The sequence below is a fragment of the Rhinatrema bivittatum genome, chromosome 9 (genome assembly GCF_901001135.1).
Source record: "Rhinatrema bivittatum chromosome 9, aRhiBiv1.1, whole genome shotgun sequence".
Classification (NCBI taxonomy): Eukaryota; Metazoa; Chordata; class Amphibia; order Gymnophiona; family Rhinatrematidae; genus Rhinatrema; species Rhinatrema bivittatum.
The window spans coordinates 194,607,797-194,629,643 of NC_042623.1; the positions used below are offsets into that span (position 1 = coordinate 194,607,797).

The 21,847-nt window shown below is 42.3% G+C and overlaps 1 protein-coding gene across 12 annotated transcripts in view; it reads left to right on the top strand.

Moving 5' to 3' along the window:
• Positions 1-21,847, top strand: part of AGFG1 (ArfGAP with FG repeats 1) — a 227,273-nt gene that overhangs the window by 126,584 nt on the left and 78,842 nt on the right. For 10 of the 12 annotated variants that reach the window (XM_029615205.1, XM_029615203.1, XM_029615200.1 and 7 more), the window contains 2 exons: positions 1,433-1,595; positions 19,561-19,674. In XM_029615205.1, coding sequence (XP_029471065.1) covers positions 1,433-1,595; positions 19,561-19,674 — 277 coding nt within the window. The remainder of the gene's footprint in view (positions 1-1,432; positions 1,596-19,560; positions 19,675-21,847) is intronic. The other 2 variants (XM_029615206.1, XM_029615208.1) reach the window with 1 other exon arrangement.

Here is a 21,847-nt window from a genome sequence, read left to right on the forward strand (position 1 = left end):
ACCTCCCAGTAGTTCAGGCAGGTCTAGCAAGAAGAAAGGAATGTAAAAAATTAGACTTTACCTGTTAATTTCTTTTCCTGGAGTCCTGGTAGACCAGTCCAGTTCCCACCTGGGAGCTCCAGCTGCTAGGATATATTGGGGCATCGAAGTATGCCTTTTTTCTTTTCTTTCTTTTTCACCCCACCTGTTCTCTGTTGGAGAATGGGGGTCGAGCTCTCTGTGCAGCCTTTAATTAAAAATACCCCCCCTTCTTTTATTTTTCTTTTCAGGTACAAGTACAGAGGCAGAACAGTGAAGATCCTACTTTTTTTTTGTTAGTTCCAGGATTTCTTTAATTTGGGGTTTGGTTGTCTCATTGCTCTGGCAGCTGCCTAAGACCACCCCTCCCTTATAGCAACAGGTGATCTCACAAGGGAAAAAAGGTGTGTCCTCTGTAATCCCACTCGTCCAGACTGATATAGCAGGATTCAAGGAAAGGAAATTATAATATAATATTCAGGCAGGATAAGAGAGACAATATTTTTTTTTTGGATAGCTGGTTTTGTCTCAGCGGGCACAGTAGAAATTGTAATTAAGGTCACACTCCTCACTTGAGAACTCTAGGCATCTAGTAAAAGACAAATTCAAGGGATTCATTTTTCTCAAGATCCAGGCAAGAGTCGAGATGGTGATTGTATCTTTTTTATTTGTATTGGAGAAAATGTTTTCTTAAATATGAATTACCTGGCCAGTGCTAAGGTAGTTCTGTCATAAAGGTCTACACAGGGGACCTGACCAAGTCATTGTATTAAAAAAATAAATAAATAAATAAATTGCGAAAGTGTCTTGGCTTTGATTACACAGCTCATCTTCTATCTAGTTGTTAGTATATTTTCAATTATTTTTCTTACTATTTTTAAATTCAGTGTGTGCCAAGTAAGCTCGGCAAGTGCTTATTAAGCCCATTTAGTCAAGGGGGTGTTTCTGAATCATTTTTGGATGGGATGTTTTTGTGCCCCTGCTGATGAAATAGAGATGTTGCTGTATGTGATTTTTTATGTTGTGTTGGGAGCTAAATGTAAATAAAACTGATAAAAAAAAAAAATAATAATAGTTCCTTGCATCATGTTTTCTCATTGTTTTGATTTTGAAAACCATGAGAGTATAGGAGTATTTGAATGCAAAGTATTTTGATTTGCAAAAGCCATGCATTAACTTAACCCACAATTATAATTATGGTTGCAGCCGAACAGTGTCAACCCGCTATTTTGCTTAAGCCATATTTTCTATACTTTTTGTGCTGAGATTTGTGTGTTTGACCATCTTTACCCCGTACATTTTGTGATGATTTAAAATGCTTTTGAACCTGTTCATTTTCATTACTCTGAATAGTGTGTCCCTTGTACTGTTGAAAAGCAAGGAATTTTTCGTTGATCAGGTTCCTGTTTTCTAGTCCCCCGTTGTAGGTCGCTCACAAGGACAACAGCAAGAAAAGAAACAGCAGTTTGATCTCCTTAGTGACCTGGGCACAGACATCTTTGCTGCTCCTGCCCCTGCTCCTCAGTCATCTGTAGCAGCAAATTTTGCTAATTTTGCACATTTCAACAGTCATCCAGGTACAGTAGTATAAACTGCTCTCTAATAACAAAAATGTATAGACAGTTTCCAGAACTTTTTGATTGAGAAGAATACCTAAATAGGCATAGTAAGGTATGGTGTGGGAACACAAAGTATTCAGACATTTTTGTGACATGTCACACACAGTTTATAAAAACCCTGTTCATAATCTTTCAGCTGCAGGTGAAAAGCCATCTTGCGCACAAATTTTAATATTTTAAATAGCATATCTAGAAAGACTTGTTCAATGCTTGATACTTAAGAATCTTAGAATTAGAGATGTGTGAATCATGAGAATCCTTTGGGAGAGAGGAGAAAGGGGATGTATCAGATAAAATATTTGCAATTGGCACAAAATGGCAAAGCATTTTATTGGTTAAAGCTTTAAACATGCAAAATGTCTATAAATCAATTGAAAATGCTTCAGAGACTGATTGAAAATAGAAAGGGGTAGAGAGCTGTGTGACTATATTTCTAAGTAACTATAGCAAAGTATTGTAAAATGTGTCTGAAGAAGGAACTGATTTGATCTCAAAAGCTCATTTGTATCATATCTGAATAATTGTTGGTCTAATAAAATATCAGAACCTGCAAAGAATGTTTTTTTCCAGGGTTAATAGGGCTACTAGAGTTCTACGCTGTAGAGATTATACTCTCTAATCTGCCCTATCTAAAATGTTGAGTGTATGGCCTTTTTAATGTCCCTTGATTTTTTTCTACATTCGGCCATCTCACTTTTTGTGCAGATTTGAAATTAACAGCTTTTGAAATATTTTAGATACATTCATCACCTTATTTCCCTAATGCTATATTTTCTACACTGGCTTCCTGCTTAGTCAAGAGTAAAATATAAAGTTCTTTAATTCATAACATTTTTTTCATATTCATTTTGCTACAGAGCTACACTCGGCATTGTATATCTGTCATCCCGACAGATCATTGCAATCAGCTTTTCGAGGATTATTGGAGATACCTACTGTCCAACATACTTGCTTCAGCAAGACTTAGGACAGAGCCTTTTCTATAGCTGGCCCAATTATTTGGAATGTTTTCCTGAAACACATTCGTATGACTGAATGCCCCATGCAGGACGTTGTTAAAAACTTATGTGTTCACTTTGGCATTCTGTCTCAGCTGATTAGAATCAATCTGACAACTTTTTTCCTAACAGTTTGATTATATTTGTTGAATTTTATTATGTATATACTCTTATCTGCTGTTATGTGCTGTGTATAATTTGATACATGCGGTAATATAAAGTTTAATAAATATGAAATATTAAATACATAAAGGCAGCATTATTGATCAGTCCAATTAGCAAACTGTTCTTTACAATAGGAAAAAATTGTTTTTTTTACCTGCAAATTTTCTTACTTTTGAGTCCCAAAAATCAGTCCAGGCCAGTGGTTTTTGTCCCCTACCAGCAAATGAAGATAGAGAAGAAAAGCTTTACTGTACTGTTGGTACATAAGACAATGTGCCACCTGCAATTGTTCATTATAATTTGTAAAAAGACACAAAAAATAGTCTCCAAACAATAGCTCACTTAATCAAAGCTTAACTACATTTATGTATTTTATAATTCATCTGTTTATCACTGATCCAAAATTGAAAAAAGAAAACCAACTTATATTGTATAAAAATACCAGTATCTACTAATTCATTGCATAAACCAAATTACAACTCCTCGAATACTTTCTCTATATCAATATACCCAACACCTCACAATGCAATGAATTAGTAGATACCGGTATTTTTATACAATATAAGTTGATTTGCTTTTTTCAATTTTGGATCAGTGATAAATAGATGAATTATAAAATAAATACATGTAGTTAGGCTTTGATTAAGTGAGCTTTTTGTTTGGAGACTTTTTGTGTGTGTCTTTAGATATGTAGACAAACAGTCTTAAGCGGTCTGGTTGTTTTTGGGTTGTGTTTTGCACAGTATAATTTGTAACCAAGCTAAGAATACCCAACTCAAAACACAACCCCTTAACATCAAGCAGGGGAAAGGTAAACTGTAATCAGAATTCTAACCAGAGAACCACCACTGAACACAAGAATTTGAAAGCCATCTGACCTATGTACACATAGAGACAAGAGCGGTCTTCAGAAATTCAGGGCAAGATTCTAGACTGATCTGAGACTCAAGGAAAGAAAATTAGCAGGTTAGAACCAATTTTTCTTTCCTTATCCCGTAGATCAATCCAGATGAGTAGGATGTTCCAAAGTTTCCCTATACTGGATGGGAACTCGAAAGACCCACTCACAGTATTCACTTACCAAAACAATGCTGCCTGCACCTGAACATCCAGCCTATAATGTTTGGAAAAAGTGTGCAAAGACCACCAAGTCGCTACTTTGCAAGTCTCTTGCGATGAAACCAACTGACACTTAACATAAGAACATGCCATACTGGGTCAGACCAAGGGTCCATCAAGCCCAGCATCCTGTTTCCAACAGTGGCCAATCCAGGCCATAAGAACCTGGCAAGTACCCAAAAACTAAGTCTATTCCATGCTGTTGTTGCTAGTAATAGCATTGGCTATTTTCTAAGTCAATAGCAGGTAATGGTCTTCTCCTCCAAGAACTTATCCAGTCCTTTTTTAAACACAGTTACACTAACAGCACTAACCACATCCTCTGGCAGCAAATTCCAGAGTTTAATTGTGCGTTGAGTGAAAAAGAAATTTCTCTGATTAGTTTTAAATGTGCCCCATGCTAACTTCATGGAGTGCCCCCTAGTCTTTCTACTATCCGAAAGAGTAGATAATCGATTCACATCCACCCGTTCTAGACCTCTCATGATTTTAAACACCTCTATCATATCCCCCCTCAGCCGTCTCTTCTCCAGGCTGAAAAGTCCTAACCTCTTTAGTCTTTCCTCATAGGGGAGCTGTTCCATTCCCCTTATCATTTTGGTCGCCCTTCTCTGTACTTTATCTTTTTTGAAATGCAGCTTTGCTTGAAATCCAAGTAAATCATATCGAGTGCTCTTCCTTTATCAATTCTCTAGTCAGCCAATCAAAAAAGATTTGTCTGACAAGACTTTCCCCTGGTGAATCCATACTGCCTTGGATCCAGTGCAGTGGAGTGCACTGTTAACAGTCATTTGGATGCATGTTTTGGACGCGCTAGCTTTACCCCTTATTCAGTAAGGGGTAATAGCGCGTCGAAAACATGCGTCCAACCCCCCCGAGACTAATAGCGCCCGCAACATGCAAATGCATGTTGATGGCCCTATTAGTCATTCCCGCGTGATACAGTAAGTAAAATGTGCAGCCAGGCCGCACATTTTACTTTAAGAAATATGCGCCTACCCAAAGTTAGGCGTTAATTTCTGCTAGTGCCAGGGAAGTGCACAGAAAAGCAGTAAAAACTGCTTTTCTGTGCACCCTCCGACTTAATATCATGGCGATATTAAGTCGGAGGCCCCAAAAGTTTAAAAAAATAAAAAACAAAAAAACTATAAATGGGCCCGCGGCTTGAAAACTGGATGCTCAATTTTGCCGGCGTCCGGTTTCTAAACCCGTGGCGGGTTTGAGAACAGATGCTGGCAAACTTGAGTGTCGGCTGTCAAACCCGCTGACAGCCGCCGCTCCTGTCAAAAAAAGAGGCGCTAGGGACACGCTAGTGTACCGCGGGCCCTAATTTAAATAAATTGTTACTGAATCGCGTGCACAGGTGAACGGACGCTCGCCAGCTCTCCCGTGATTTTTACTGTATCGGCCCGAAGGAAAGAGAGCCTGCACTACGCAGGGCAATCTTATATTATTCGGGATCAATACTAGGGTTACACTTGCTCTGTCAAAATCGGAGATGAACTACTTAGAGGAATTACCTTATTTGACAAAGAAAGCTGATTAGGGGCAAAAAAAAAAGTGTAAAGCCTTGATATCTTACAATACACTTGCAAGGAAATTTGAGGAACAACGCTTCTATCTCAATTACGCTAAGCTTTAGTAGAAAAATTTTTTTTTTTTTCTGTCTGCCTTGACAGATCCGGGAAAGCACTAACTGTTAAATTCAGGAAAGTGGCAGAGCGGTGTTGAAAATACATTCTAAGTGTCCATTGCTTATCTGCTTCCAGAAGAAAGGATACCACCAGGGTTGCAGGAGGTAACCAGTTTTTCTTGAGAGGTCTCCAATATTTCAGTCACATTCAATGCCGATGGTTGTTGGGACCAGAACCTGGGCTCCCTTCTGATCTTGTGCATCTTTCTTTTTAAAAGGTGGAATATAGAAAACCCTTGATGTGAGAGGAAGGGCCTGCTCTGGAATTTTTAAAATTTCAATCCTATCTCTTTGGGAGATGTGAATTGATCCTTAGGAAAATTTATGAAGCAAAGGTTCTTAGCTTTGATCTGATTTTCCAACTGCTCCATCCTTGAAGAGAGCATTTGATTTTCTTTAAGGAAGTGTACATAGCAGATTTTTCTTTTACTGCCTCTTCCATTAGATCAACAGATTTTTTAGTTTTCATTGCTTTTTCCACCTTATTTAACCGAATTCCAAAATTTCCCATAAACATATACAGGTGCCATTTGATTATGTATATTTGTGTTTAAAGCTTCCCATATTGAGTTCAAGGAAATCTCTGGAGGCCTTACCAAATCTATTTTTTTCATCTCAGGAAATTCAAATTCCACTCTGAGTAGTGGCAGCGACCTCGTCTTGCTGGTATCTTCTCAGGTGCTCAGCTGGGAAATAGGAAATTCAGTCCCGACTTCAACACGTCCCTCTCGACCCTCAGACATGCCAGTTGCTGCCTCAGATCTCAGTTGTTCCAGGAGTCTATCCTCAGCCGGATTCGCCAGCGCCATCCAATGCACCGGGGACAGCATTGTTTGTAGCTCAAGGGAGGTGTCTGGTAACACTTCCGACCTTCTCCCAGGGAGCCCACTCCCAGGTCCACTTCTCTCCGTCTCACGTGGGCATCCATCGGGCCCAAAATCATCGAAACTGGTAAGGGCAGGGTTTCTCTTTCCCTTGCCTTCCTTTTTCTCACAGAATGAGACATTTTAATAAGTAATTCAGTGATAACCCAGGCGGAGCGCTCAGATGCTTAGCGTGCAGGGTCGGCCATCTTAAGTCCCAGTCTCCTTTTGATGATCTCTTTGAATAGGGATGTGATGGAAAGCCTCTGAAATATCTAGGGACTCCAGGAACTTCTCCTTTCCAATCACTGCAGTCTCTGAGCACAGAGATGCGTTTATCTTTTTGAGGTCCAGAATGGACAAATACATGCTCTCTTGTCAGCACCACAAAATAAATGAAATTTCTGCCCTGACTTCTCTCTGCCTCTGGGGTTGGAATCACTGCACCAGTAAAAGAAAACAGTCCGACATGACAGGAGTCAGGTGGCACCTTATAGACTAACCAATTTATTGAAGCATGAGTTGTCAAGGATAGTGTCCACTTTGTAGGTGCATGAAGTGATGTACAGGAGATGGGTAAAATATATATACAAAAGAAAGAGAAGGCTTTGGATTAGGCATTTTTTGCCACACCAGACTAACATGGCTATCCCTCTGAAGATTTTAAGGTCCTACATGGTTTGGTTTGCAGTCTTTTTATCCTTTGAAGCACATGGGAAGACTGTAAAGGCCTTGACTACTGGGTGAGCCAATTTTAACGTGTATCTTAAAATGAAAAGGACCCACTGGCCAGTTACCTTGATCCACTTTTTGTAAAATCGGGCAAACAGCCTTCCTGTATGCACACACAGAGTAGACCAGTTGAATCTCATTGTGCTACCTTAAGTCCTCCTGAGTTGGGGCCTGAACTTTCACGCGAAAGGACTGAGATTTGCTTAAATACTGCTCTTGTAAAGAACCTTTTCCCAGATGGTAACACCTGGCTGCTCTGAATTTCTGCCTTCTGGGGAAAAACTTCCGGCTCCCTTTGGGCTTATCCTGTGGCAACTTATGAGACTGAGTTTCCAAAATGCCTAATCAACTTCTCCAAATAGTCTCCAAAAAAACCCTTCCCTTTGAAAGGAAGATTACCTATTTGAGATTTGGACCACACATCCACCACCTAGTTGTGGAGACAGAGAAGCCGCCAAGTTAAAACTGTGGACACCATATTTCTAGCAAATGCCCTAAGTAAATCATACAATGCATCTGCAATAAAGACCAACCCAGTCTCCAGATGTTCTGACACTTTTTCTGACAGATCATCCTCACTGTGTGCCACTGGAATCTGTTGTACCCAATATAAACTGGCTTGGACCATAAAACTACTACAGATGACTGCCTGCATCCTCAAAGCTGAGACTTCAAACATCTTTTTGAGATGAAACACCATCTTCCAATCCTGGGAATCTCTAAGGGCCACACCCCTACCAGTGGGACAGCGGTCGTCTTTTTAACTGCCGATACTAAGGTATTCATCTTTAGGCAGTTTCAACAGCTCCAATGCATCTTCTGTCAATGGATGAAGCTTAGTTGTAGCTCAGCCAACCTTTAAACTGTATTTCGTGGTATCCCATTCCTTAAACACAAGGGCTTCACTGTTCTATGGAAGGGAATTGCCTTTAGCGGGGCTCCTGAGCTCCTCCAATATGGGATCCTCTCTCTCATGATTGGACTTCGCCACAGATTCTTTTATTCTCAGCTATGCAAGAAGCTGCAAAATCATGGTGGGCAACTCCTGAAAAGAGATACCACCTTAGGGTCATTTCCAGTCTGCCACTGAGATTTCTCCCTCCTTCAGGAGGGTCCTTATCACCTTTCTCATAACATGGGAAAGCATCTGGAGGCACTAAACCCATATCCCCATAACCTCCTGTGAGGTCCCTGAGTCCGGCTCCAACTGAACCTTTTTCATTGGCTGGGACAGGATTACCAACCCCCCCTCAGAGGGATTTACTTCAGGGAAGGACCATTCAGACCTGTTGCTTTCCTGGCTATAAGTTCTGTGCAGATGTAACACAATGTGCATGGAAAAAAAAATTCCTATTGAGTCTGTCGCCTCCAGAACTCGCCTGGGCCCTCTTTGCCATTTCTGCCTCAGGAGACAACTGCAGAGGATTAGCTTCCTCCTCTTCTGTGATCTCCTGTATCATGGGAGAGGAGGACAAGCATGGCTATGGTTCCCACTCAAACAAGTTCCCCGGCACTGACTGACTCCGCACCCTGAAACACCTGTTTTTTTTTCATGGCAGGCTTTTTCATCTCTGCCGTTGAGCATACTGGCAGGAGAAACAGCCCTTGCCAGCACGGAGACGTTCCCCACACAAGCTCGAGGCCTACAGGTTAGCCCTGTGATCCCACGCAGGCCAAGCACTGCTTCCCATGCTCAGCGGAAGCAGCCATTAAAGGGATGCATGCCAAAAATCTCCTGGAGGATAGACAATGTCAGTGGACTTGTAATCTCCTTTACTACAGTTGAAATAAAATGGTTGGTCCCTAATCAGTTCACACCATGGGCAGGATCACTGGATTTCTACTTCCTTCCCCGGGGGTCTCAAAGGCTTCTTCTGTCACTGAGCCTGACTCCCATGGATCCTCTGCTAATCTTTTTTTTTTAATTTTATTTTTTAAGAAATAGTCCTCCAAAGAAAAACCCCAGAAAGAAGAAAATTATTTCCCTGAATCAGACCAAGAGGGGACCATTCGCCAGAAAGGAGATGAGAGGGGTAGGGGTGAGGTAGCCAGAACCACTGAATGTCAAAGTTCTTCCCAGCACAAGGGCCCCCAGCTCTTCCTCATCCCTACTCTAACAGGGGAATGGTCCTAATCCAGCACCTAACACCCTGGGAGAAATTTGGATCCGACTGTAGGTTTTGCACCTCTATCATCCGCTGGAGACAGAATACTGAACGATGCGGCACACTGTCTTGTGTATCAACAGTACAGAAAAACGTTTTTCTTTGTCTTCGTCTACTGGTAGGGAACAAAAGCCACTTGTCTGGACTGATCTAGGGGATAAGAAAATAAAAGGTTTTTGGTATAAATCTGTGACTGATTATTTTCAGATTTTCTAATCCAGATCCTTTCCCAATCACAAAAGGTAGTTTTCAAGGTTCCCTCCAGCGTTGGGGTGGTCTGCGTGGCTGTTATCTCAATTTAGTTGCCAGTGTTGTTCTACCTTACTTCAGATGACTTGAATAGACATCTGCAGCTTCTCCAAACCTTTCCCAACACCTTTGATACCTGGATGGCCCCTTGCAGCAACTTTTCCAAAAAATATCAAGGTTGATATATATATATAAAGTGAATTAAAACCAAATGGGTGTCCCTCTCTTCCTCCTCCAGTACTTTGGTTCCTGAATGGAAACTCGCAACTTCTCTTCCCGTGGACAGGTTCTCTCTCCTTCTACAGGAACATTGAGAGAATGTTTCAGGCCCTTCCAGTTCTGTGGTTGAGGGTCTGAATTTCCCCAGCTGAAAAACCGAGGGACAAAAAACAAAAATAGAACCTGTACTGGAAACCCTAAAACAGGGGAAAGGTGGCTAAAAATCGTCCCCAAGAGAAATAAAGAAAATAGAACATAAAAACACTCTGACCTTCTCTAAAATGAAACTAAAACTCCACGCAGGCTGTTGCAGGCTCTATTTATAACAGAGAACTGTTAACCATGGCAGCAAACCACAAGGGGAGCACTGAGCACCAGGTGGCTTGTTCTTAGCATTAGCACTTTTTGCCTGTATCAATTTCAGAAAACCCAAAGGACTGTGTGGGGATCGTGCAAGGCCCGACACACATAGAGGGGATGATAATAATAGGTTTAGCAGTGGTAATTGTGAAACTGGCAATTTCCTTCAACCAGGTAAACAGTGATCCATCAGACACCAATATTTTCAGCTTTTGCGTGTAACTGGAATATCAACGTAACCATTCCAAGAAGTCATTCACTCCTTCCCTATATTTTTCCAGATTTCATATTGACTTAACTTATTTTGCTTTCTAGGCTTTTACTGAACTGTGTATATAGGTGAGGCTATAGTGCTAGAAATATGCTTTAAATTAGCACTAAAACAATGAAAACTGGTGGATCTCTCAATATTGCTGTACCGTACCTCAGTTCTCTCACTCTATTTAATAACCGCCAGCCGAGTCTGAACACTGCATAACTAATGTTAATGAACAAAACAGGATCTGCCCTTACCTGCCTCGGTGCAGGGTGAAAGCAGCAGCTTATGGAGGGTTGAGGGGAAATCTCTGGCGCATGCTGCAGTTTTGACACATTTATTTGGAAAAGTATTTCATGTCTAACCTGCTTTAAAAGAACATCCTAGTGGCTAGACATCCCTAAAAGAAAGACCTTTAGGGATGTAATAGCTGCTCTGCTTTTAACAAGTGCTTGGTTTACTTGTTAATATTTTTTTTTAGTGTACTTGGTTCCTTATATTTTGAACATATCGTATTGTGCTCTGAATGACCAGGTCTTTCTATATGATCTGAGATTTAGATTTTTAGAATAGTTTTCACTATTTTTCCCAGCACTGAATTCAGGCTCACTGGTCTCTAGTTTCCTGGATCGCCCCTGGAGCCCTGTTTAAATATTGGGATTACATTGGCCACCCTCCAGTCTTCGGGTACAATGGATGATTTTAATGATGTTACAAATTTTAACTAATAGGTTTGAAATTTCATTTTTTAGTTTCTTCAGATCACTGGGGTGCATACCATCTGTTCCAGGTGATTTGCTGCTCTTGTAAATGTGGCCTACTACATCGTCCTGGTTCACAGTGATTTGGTTCAGTTCATCTGACTCCTCACCCTTGAAAACCATCTTTGGAACCGGTATCTCCCCAACAACCTCATTAGTGAACATAGAAGCAAAGAATTCATTTAGTCTTTCTGCAATGCCCTTATCTTCCCTAAGAGCCCCTTTAACCCCTTGGTCATCTAACGGTCCAACTGACTCCCTAACAGGTTTCTTGCTTCGGCTATATTTGAAAAAGTTTTTCAGTTTTTGCCTCTGTGGCCAGCTTCATTTCAAAATCTTAGTCTGCCTTATCAATGTTTTACACTTACTTGACAATGCTTATTCTTTTTCCTATTTTCTTCAAATGGATCCTTCTGCCAATTTTTGAAGGATGTTTTTTTGGCTAAAATAACCTTTTTCACCTCACCTTTTAACCAAGCCGTTAATCGTTTTGCCTTTCTTCCACCTTAATGTATGGAATACATCTGGATTGCGCTTCTAAGATTGCATTTTTAAACCGTGTCCACGCCTCTTGTACACTTTAACCTCTGCAACTGCACCTTTCAGTTTTTTTCTATTTTCCTCATTTTATCAGTTTCCCTTTTGAAAATTAGAGCTGCAGATTTACACCCCTTTATTTTCCTATCCCCAGTTTTTGCTCCCTTGTTATAATGTAACTTTATGCTTCATCAAATTTTGTCTTTTGTTAATTGGTTATGGTTAACTGCTTGTTCGATGTAAACCGAGTTGATTTGATTTGTATCGAGAAAGTCTGTATATAAAAGCCTTAAATAATAAATATTGTCCCCCTTTCAGTCATTAGTTCAAATTTGTTCATGTTATGATCACTATTGCCAAGTGGCCCCATCACAGTTACCTTTCTCACTAAATCCTCCGTTCCACTAAGAATTAAATCTAAAATAACTCCTTTTCTCGTTGGTTCCTGAACCAGTTGCTCCATGAAGCAGTTGTTTATTCCATCCAGGAACTTTCTCTAGCATGTCCTAATGTTAAATGTACCCATTCAATATTGGGGTAATTAAAATCTCCCATTATTACCGCACTGCCAAATTGGTTAGCTTCCCTGATCTCTCATAGCATTTCATCATCTGTCTGATCATTTTGGCCAGGTGGACATAAGAACATAAGAAAAGAACATAAGAAAATGCCATACTGGGTCAGACCAAGGGTCCATCAAGCCCAGCATCCTGTTTCCAACAGTGGCCAATCCAGGCCATAAGAACCTGGCAAGTACCCAAAAACTAAGTCTATTCCATGTTACCATTGCTAATGGCAGTGGCTATTCTCTAAGTGAACTTAATAGCAGGTAATGGACTACTCCTCCAAGAACTTATCCAATCCTTTTTTAAACACAGCTATACTAACTGCACTAACCACATCTTCTGGCAACAAATTCCAGAGTTTAAATTGTGCGTTGAGTGAAAAAGAACTTTCTCCGATTAGTTTTAAATGTGCCACATGCTAACTTCATGGAGTGCCCCCTAGTCTATTATCCGAAAGAGTAAAAAACAGATTCACATCTACCCGTTCTAGACCTCTAATGATTTTAAACACCTCTATCATAGCCCCCCTCAGCCGTCTCTTCCCCAAGCTGAAAAGTCCTAACCTCTTTAGTCTTTCCTCATAGGGGAGCTGTTCCATTCCCTTCCTATCACTATACTCTTACTTGACATACATGGGATTTTTACCCATATAGATTCTACTGAGCATTCAGTCTCTTGTATGATCTTTATCCTGTTGGACTCTATACCCTTGACATAAAGTGCCACACCCTCACCAAGATGATCCTACCTATCATTGTGACATAATTTGTACCCTGATAAGAGTACTGTCCATTGGTTATCCTCCTTCTACTAGGTCTCTGAGATGCCAATTGTGACTGTCGCATCATTCACTGCTATACATTCTAATTCTCCCATCTTACTACTTACGTCTGGCATTGGCATACAGACATTTCAAAGTGCAATATTTGTGTGTATTAACAATCTGTTTTTCAGTTGTTAGGGATAATTTGGAATTCTTTAGCCCAGTGATTCTTTAATTATAGGCACATGGACCTCTTGCTTTTAATGGAACCTCTCTGTTGGGATGCCCTAACTCTCCTGTTTCTTTAGTATCCTTCAAGGATACATTCCTCTGAACCATGCATTGCTGAGTGTCTGACTGCTTTCCCCCTTGTTCTAGTTTAAAAGCTGGTCGCTCCTTTTTAAAAGTTAGTGCCAGCATTCTGGCTCCACTCTGAATAAGGTGGAGCCCATCCTTACAAAAAAGTCTCCCCCTTCCCCAAAAGTTTGTCCAGTTCCTTACAAAACGAAATCCCTCTTCCCTGCACCATAGTCTCATCCTTGCATTGAGTCTCGGAACTTTGCCTCCCTCTGGGGACCTGCATGTTGAAATTGGAGTGTTTCAGAGAATGCCACCCTCAGCTTTCTATCTAATTTGGCTTCCAGAGCCTCCCTCCCACATTTTCCTAGGTTGTTGATGCCCACATGTACCACGACAGCCAGCTCCTCCTCAGCACTGTCTATAATCATATCTAGGTGATGCGTGAGATCTGTCACCTTCGCACAAGGCAGGCAAGTTACCAGGCGGTCCTCATGTCTTCCAGCTGCTCAGCTATCTACATTTCTAATAATCTAATCACCAGCTATGATGGCCGGCCTAATCCTTCCCTCCTGGGAGATTTGTTCTCAGTGCGAGAGGACAAAACATCACCTGGAGAGCAGGTCCTTGCTACAGGATTACTTCCTGCTACACCAGGGTGATGCTCTCCAACCAAGAAACCTTTCTGATCCAAGGCAACACTGGGGCTACCAGACTGGATTTGAGACTTGGCTACTATGTCCCTGAAGGTCTCATCAACGTACCTCTGTCTGCCTCAGCTCCTCCAGGTCTGCCACTCTAACCTCCAGAGATTGGGCTTGTTCTCTGAGAGCCAGCAGCTCTTTGCGCTGGGTGCACACACAATATCTCTCACCAGTGGGTAAAAAATCATACATGTAACACTCTATGCAAAAGACTGGAAAGCCCCCCCCCCCCCCCTCTTGCTGCTGGACTGCTGCCTTCATCTTAATTTTGTTGAGTTCATAGTTAAGGAAATAGATCAACTTAAGGAGTGGGCAGAGGTGCATCTCCAGGTGATCTCAGCCTTGCACATTGCAGGCAAAGACATCGTAAGAGTAGACTTTCTCAGCAGGGAGAGTCTGGACCCAGAAGAGTGGGCGTTGTTAGACGAGGCATTTCAACTGATTTGGGATTGCTGAGGTTTCCCGTTTCTAGGCCTGTTGGCGACTTTGCGCAATGCGAAAGTTCTTTGATTCTTTAGCCACAGGAGAGTTCTGAAATCATTGGGGATTGATGTCCTAGTGCAGGAGTGGCCGGAAGACAAGGGCAGATTAATTTGAAGGATTGAATGCCACAGAGGGATGGTACTCTTGGTCGCTCCAGTTTGGCCCAGGAGACTGTGATATGCAGATCTGCAAAGGCTCCTGTTGGATTCACCTCTTCGACTTCCAGCATACAGGGACCTGTTCTTAATGGAGATTTGACTTGATTTTGTCTAACGGTATGGCCCTTGAAAGGGCTTGCTTACTGAAACGTGGATACTCTGTGGCAGTGATTTCCATCTAAGAGCTATAAAGTTCTCCACTTCCTTGACCTATGTGTGGGTTTGGAAAGTGTTGAGGCCTGGTATGAGGATCGAGGTACTCTTCCTTCCTTGGTCAAAATTCTGCTCATATTGGAATTTTTGCAGGATGGCTTGGCTCCCAATTCCTTAAAAGGTGCAAGTAGCAGAGCTCGCCTATTTCAGGGATCAGGTAAATGGATCCTTGTTGGCTCATCCTGATGTGGCCCATTTTCTGAAAGGAGTGAAACATCTTCGTCGTCCTTTCTGGTTTCTGGTGCCCCTATGGAGTCTTAATTTGGTTTTGGAGTTTTTGGTAGGATCTTCGTTTAGACTGCTACGTACTCTGTCCTTGCTGTTGCTGACCTTGAAAACCTGTGTTCCTTGTGGCAATTGTTCTGTGCATAGGGTTCTGAACTGCAGGCCTTGTCTTGCTGGGAGCCATTTCTCCCGGTGACTCCAGGGGTGGTACAGCTGCGTACTATTCCTTCCTTTTTACCGAAGGTGGTCACTGAGTTTCACTTGAATCAGTCCATCTCCCTGCCATCTTTGGACAGAGAGCAATGTAAAGGAGTATTGTCTGTTAGGACCCTTGGATGTCAGGAGACATATTGTCAGGTATCTAGAGGTTATTGAGCCTTTGCGGAAGTCGGATCGCCTGTTTGTCCTTCATGGCGTTTCTAGACAGGGAGAGACAGCCTCGCGGGCTACAATAGCTCACTGGATTAAGGAGGTAGTCACGGTTGCATATGTGGATGCTGGGAAGCCGTTACTTAGTCAGGTTAGGGCTCATTCCACTAGGGCTCAGGCAGTGTCATGGTCAGAAGTTAGATTGTTGTCTCCTGTCAACATTTGTCGAGCTGCAACGTGGTACTCCTTATACACTTTTCCCAGGTATTATCGTCTGTATGCTCAGGCCCGAGAGGATGTGGCCTTTGCACATACCTGTTTTGACTGGACCACAGGAGTAGCTTGGGTACATTCCACTTGTTCTGGATTCATTTGACTGGATGCTAAGAAATGAGAAATTACTACTTACCTGATAATTTAATTTCTTTAGGAAGTCAGATGAATCCAACTTTCCTCCCTTGGCTGCCGAATGATTGTATAATGATCCTGGCAAGTGTTACTGGTAATTGTTACTCCAGTCCCTGGACTAGTGTTGTTTGTTTCTTGTCTGAGCTCAGTGTTGCCTGTTGACCGAGTATTGAAATAACTTGATTAGAAACAAAACTATTTGCTAGTCTGTCCACAGTTGCTTTTGAAGACAATACTGGCAGGCTGATGTCCCTGCAGGAGTATATATATACACTGTGATGTCAGTTTGCTCAGTCTCCATCTGCTGGTAGAGGTGCATAACCCACTTGTTCTGGATTCATCTGACTGTCCTAAAGAAAAGGAAATTATAAATTAAGTATTAATTTCTCAATGTTTGCTGCTGATGTCCTTTTTACAGTAGTACTTCCGGAGAACTCTGTCTCCACTTACGGAAGAATTGGTGAGATTTAGCGGAGTATCTGGTTATAAGTTGAATGTGAACAAATTTGAATTTCTGAATATCTCTGTTCCTGCCGAACAAGTGGATTTAATCAAGCAGAGATTCCCGTTTAAAACAGTGAGTTCAGAAGTGAAGTATCTAGGGGTGAAAACTGGTTCCAAATTGGATGGGCCGCTTGATCCAAATTAGGAAGGTGCCTTTAAGAAAATAACTGAAGATTTCCAAAGGTGGGAAAGGGAAAACTTTATCTTGGTTGGGCAGAATCTGCCATAGAAATGAATTTACTCCCTAGGCTTTATTACTTATTTCAAATGTTGCCAGTGTTTCTCGCTGAAACCTGCTTTGCGATATGGCAACGCAAACCTTTTCATTTCATCCTGAAGAAAAGACCTACAAGGGTAAGCAGTAAGGTGATTTATATGTCGAAGGATAGGGGGGATGGGTTCCATGTTTTATTGCGGTGGTACTATGTGGCATCCCAGATTAAAGTTGTTTTGGAATGGCATTGGATGGGTGGAATGAGAAAAAAAGGTGGGTGAGACTAGAGCAATCTATATTGAATGGCATACCCCCAGATCATTTTGTGTGGCTGCCTGAGGCACTCCACTGTTCACTCCCTTCCACTGAGAAAATTGTCCATTTAATTCTACTCTCTGTTTCCTGTCTTTTAGCCAGTTTGCAATCCACGAAAGGACATCGCTACCTATCCCATGACTTTTTACTTTTCCTAGAAGCCTCTCATGAGGAACTTTGTCAAACGCCTTCTGAAAATCCAAGTATACTATATCTACCGGTTCACCTTTATCCACATGTTTATTAACGCCTTCAAAAAAGTGAAACATTTGTGAGGCAAGACTTGCCTTGGGTAAAGCCATGCTGACTTTGTTCCATTAAACCATGTCTTTCTATATGTTCTGTGATTTTGATGTTTAGAACACTTTCCACTATTTTTCCTGGCACTGAAGTCAGGCTAACCGGTCTGTAGTTTCCCGGATCGCCCCTGGAGCCCTTTTTAAATATTGGGGTTACATTTGCTATCCTCCAGTCTTCAGGTACAATTGATGATTTTAATGATAAGTTACAAATTTTTACTAATAGGTCTGAAATTTCATTTTTTAGTTCCTTCAGAACTCAGGGGTGTATACCATCCGGTCCAGGTATTTACTACTCTTCTAGTTTTTAGCTTTGTGGCTGTGTATTGTTTTCATAATAAAAAAAACTTTAATTATAAAAAAAAAAAAGTGGTTGAAAAACAAAGATTTTGGAACATTATGAAATAGAAATGGAGCAACTATACACAGTACTAAGCAATAGTAATTTCACTGCAAAACTGAGCAGATTGTGATTTACAGCAGCTATATAAAAATAAACTGGCAACCCAGACACGAGAGGGATGTTTTGGTAGAAATTGACAGAATGTTTTCCAAAAGCTAGTCACCAAAGATGAATAATGCTGACTGGACACCCCTCAGCCTTCCTACCTACCCAAACACATAAATGTCATCTTGTAAATGGTGTAAACCATAGTTATCAAGAGTGGGCAACTCCAGTCCTTGAGGCCCTTAAGCAGCCAGCTTTTCATCATCTTCCTAATAAATATATTTGACAGACGTGCATGCCGACTGTCTGGACTGTGTGCAGATCTGTTCTCTAGATATTCATTAGGATTATCCCGATAACTTGATGGCACTTGAGGACTGGAGTTGCCTACCTCGGTTTCTCAAGCTGGTTCTGGCATGCCCTCTAGCCAGTCTGGTTTTCCCGGATATCCACAGTGAACGTGCACACAGTGAATGCAGTGTGCACACAGCTCTATCGCCAAGAATCTAGGGCAGGGCTTCCTAACTTTTCTAAGCCCAAAGCGTGCCTATGTTCACCAAAATGTGTGGCACACCATCCTCCCGGGAACAGGAGTTGAGGACATGGAGAGAACTGATACAAGTAAAAAAAAAAAAAAGAGCTAGGGAAGCATTGAAAGCCCCCCCCCCCCCCCCCCCCGGTTTCTCTTCCAAATTTTAAAACATAGGGGAGAGGGGTGGATATACATATGAAACCATCAAAATGGAGATGGGAGAAGTCGGTGTGGTGTAGACAGCTGGCTCGGTTACCTTGGGTAGCCACTGCTGCTGCTCCCATCACTCAGTAAGTCACGTCCCCCTGTGCTCCAGGCACAACTTACCCCATTTCACTCAGTCTGGGGATAAGGGAGGATGCTCAGGAGGGAGAAGATGAGGTAGATTTTAAAACATGCGTGCGGGCTTCCCGGCACGCAGACGTGGATGTGCTGATTTTTATAACATGCGTGTTACGAAATCCGATGGCCACGCGCACCGGATTTTATAATCTGCACGCGTATGCGCGGGTGGCACGCGCAAGGTGGGGGGGGGGGGGGAGGACTTTCGCAATTTCCGCATGGTGAAGCATTCAGGCCTTCCCCAGTTTCCCTACCCCCCTCCCTAAACTCCCTCCTTCCTTCCCCTCACCCCATGCCCTAAAGCCTATTTGTTTTTGTTTGTTTTATAAACTTACTTCAGGTCCCCAGGCTGAAGCAAGTTGCTCGTGGCTGCCGGCGCAGCGAGTCAATGGCGCTGTCCTGGCCCGCCCCAGCCCCGCCCCTTTGAAGAGGCCCGGCAGTTGCACGTGTACCCGGGGGTTCACGCGCGTGGTTGGGCCTCTTTTTGAAAACTCATCCCGGCGCGTGCAAGGCCCGGCCACGCACGTAAACCCCTGAAAATCTACCCCTTTGTGTGCAGCAGAGAGTGGAACCCGGCTCTGTGTGGCCTGCCTGCTGCCCATTAATGTAGCTAGGAAGAAGAGGCATGCGTGATGTACATGTTCTTACACACTTAAAAAAAAAAGCCACCACTGGTGTCTCTTGGGCTGTGAGGCGCCGAGAGCACTGGCCTGGATCTGAGCATCAAGCAGCGGTGACGTTTCCATGGCACAGCAGGTGGGAAACCCTCATCCAGGGGCTGCTCCAGCATAGGCTTGAGAAACACTGGTTTACTCCACCCATCAAGTATTTTAGGTTATCAGCTAGGCCAGAATGCGTATAGGCTGATAATGCCACAATCATAAACTGCATTTTTTTTTTATTTGTCATTTTTTCATATCCATTAACATGTTTTGTCTTTTGTTTTTTGTTTTTTATAATTTGCAGCTCAAAATTCTAATGCAGATTTTGCAAACTTTGATGCATTTGGACAGTCTAGTGGTTCAAGTAATTTTGGAGGTTTCCCCACAGCAACTTCTTCTTTTCAGCCCCAAAATACAGGTAGAATATTTCAGTCCTTCTGCTTCGGTACCAGAAGTAAAAAAAAAAAAACCAACTGACATGCTTTCTAATTTTTATTTTTCCATCTGTGATCTTATTTCCTGTACTTGTCTGCTTTTTAATAATCCTGGCATGTGATGCTCTGGGGAAACCTTAAAAGCTTCTGTCTTATTCTTTCTTTTGTATGGTGCTTTAGTAAATATATAACTACATTATATATGTGTGTGTGTGTGACTCACTGCTAGACATCATATTTAGAATTTATAAACAATAATTTATAATTTTATGTCCTCTCCAAAATAAGATGCCACCAATGTAAAAAGTGCTGGTGGTAATCCTTATTTAAAATCTTAAATGACTTACCTGGTTTACCTGCGTTGATGTAATTTCCATAGCGCCATCGGGGTATATAGTATTGTACATGGTAAGCCTTTTTCCCAGCGAGCTTACACATTTATTTTACTTGTACTATTATATGGTTGTAAAATGCTAGGTTACTTTTAAAATTAAACCGCCGGCTAATGCCAGCGTTCGAGATGGGCACAGCGTGCTCTGTCAGCTGTTGCGCACTCTGCGGTGGTTTCGGCCTGGCAGCTGTTCCTTCCGTTGCAAGGGGCAGCAGTTCAACTGCAGACATGTTTGGCTTTATGACTGTGTACGTGTGTTAAATGCTTAATTTTTCAGTAGTGCTTTCTACATTTCTGGCTTTTGGTTGAGGAGTGCAGTATAAATGCTTGGCTCTGCTGTCACTTTAAAGCTTTGGCTGTCTGCATCAGTTGTCTTCTCTTTTTCTTTTCCTTTTGAGTTGTCTGCTTGAAAAAGCCGTTTCCTTTGTGTGTTTTTTTCCCTTCCCACTTTTTCTTTTCTGCTAACCCCTCAAACAATTCCTTGCTGGCTCGGTGTGCAGAACGCTTTCAGCCAGCTGCAGTGCTGGAGACTTTATTACCTCAGGCCTTCCCCTCTCCAGGGCGCACGCAGTAAGTTTCCACTTTTGAGCAGGGAGCACTGTTCTCTGTCATTGTTAATCCCTTCATGAGTAACTTTTGAAACTCCAAGGTGTATTGGTTGGCCTTTTAATGTTTATGCTAATAGTTTTCCTGACCTTTGGGCGATCTCCAGCCTTCCCAACCTTCACCATCAAGCTGACCAGAACTTTTTAAGAAGGGGGGCGTATTTCTGCAGCTACACGGTTTGAACAGGCAGTGCTTCAAGAGGACAGTTTTCAAAGGCTTATTCACCGTTAAACATGTTTGCCCATGTAAAACTGGCTCAGTGTGGGTAAACGTTTGCCTTCTGCTTCACAATGCACATACGTTACCCTCAGGGGGTGAGTTAGAGCAGGGGAGAAGAAGTATGCGGGACTGATTTATGTTTGAAGTTGTTGCTGCACCTGCTTTCTGGTGCATACTGCAGAGGCAAAGTCCACGGGTACTTTTGTACCCAGGGTTGTGCGTCCCCCAGAATATTTTGAAAACGAATGAAGAAGGTTCTGTACTCATGGACCTGTGGAGCTTCAAGGAGGGATTGAAAATGATCCCCTAAATGGGACAATTGCTCATCCCACCAAAGAATGAGAGAGTTGCTTAGCTACCTTTCAAAGAGCATTGTGGAATCTTTACATACTGTGGATTTGCATCTATATAGGAGGATATAATGGGGAGCCTTTGGTCCCCAGGTTAGTTGGCCTAGATCCTTGCCTGGTAGGTAACAGCTAGGAGGGTCGGACCATTCCTTGCAGCCCCTTACCCTGAGGATGCCTGCAATGGATCAGTCCTTGTCCAGAAAAGGTGGTGGGGGTTTCGGAGCCTTAGTGAGTGCGGTCAGTTTAGTTTGGATTTTGTTGAGAGGATTTTTGGTCCAGTGCTGTCTTTTGGCTGGGAGACTGCCCAGCTCCTGTACACCTCTTGCCTGGTGGGTGATGATTTTGTAGACTTGTTTGTACCTGGGTGAATCCTCTTCCTGCTGGAGAGGCAACCCCCATAACCACAGGGCAGAAAACCTGGTTACTCCTTTCCAGCCAATGAAAGGACTATAGTGACTCCTCATCCAGTGGTGAAGTTTTGGATTTTGTACAAAGTTTTGAGGGGGTTTTTTTTTTTTTGTACCACCCCCTCCTCACTGTGTGGCTGGGCTGTAAAAGCCCTGCTGGTATCCAGAAAAATGACCTTTTCCC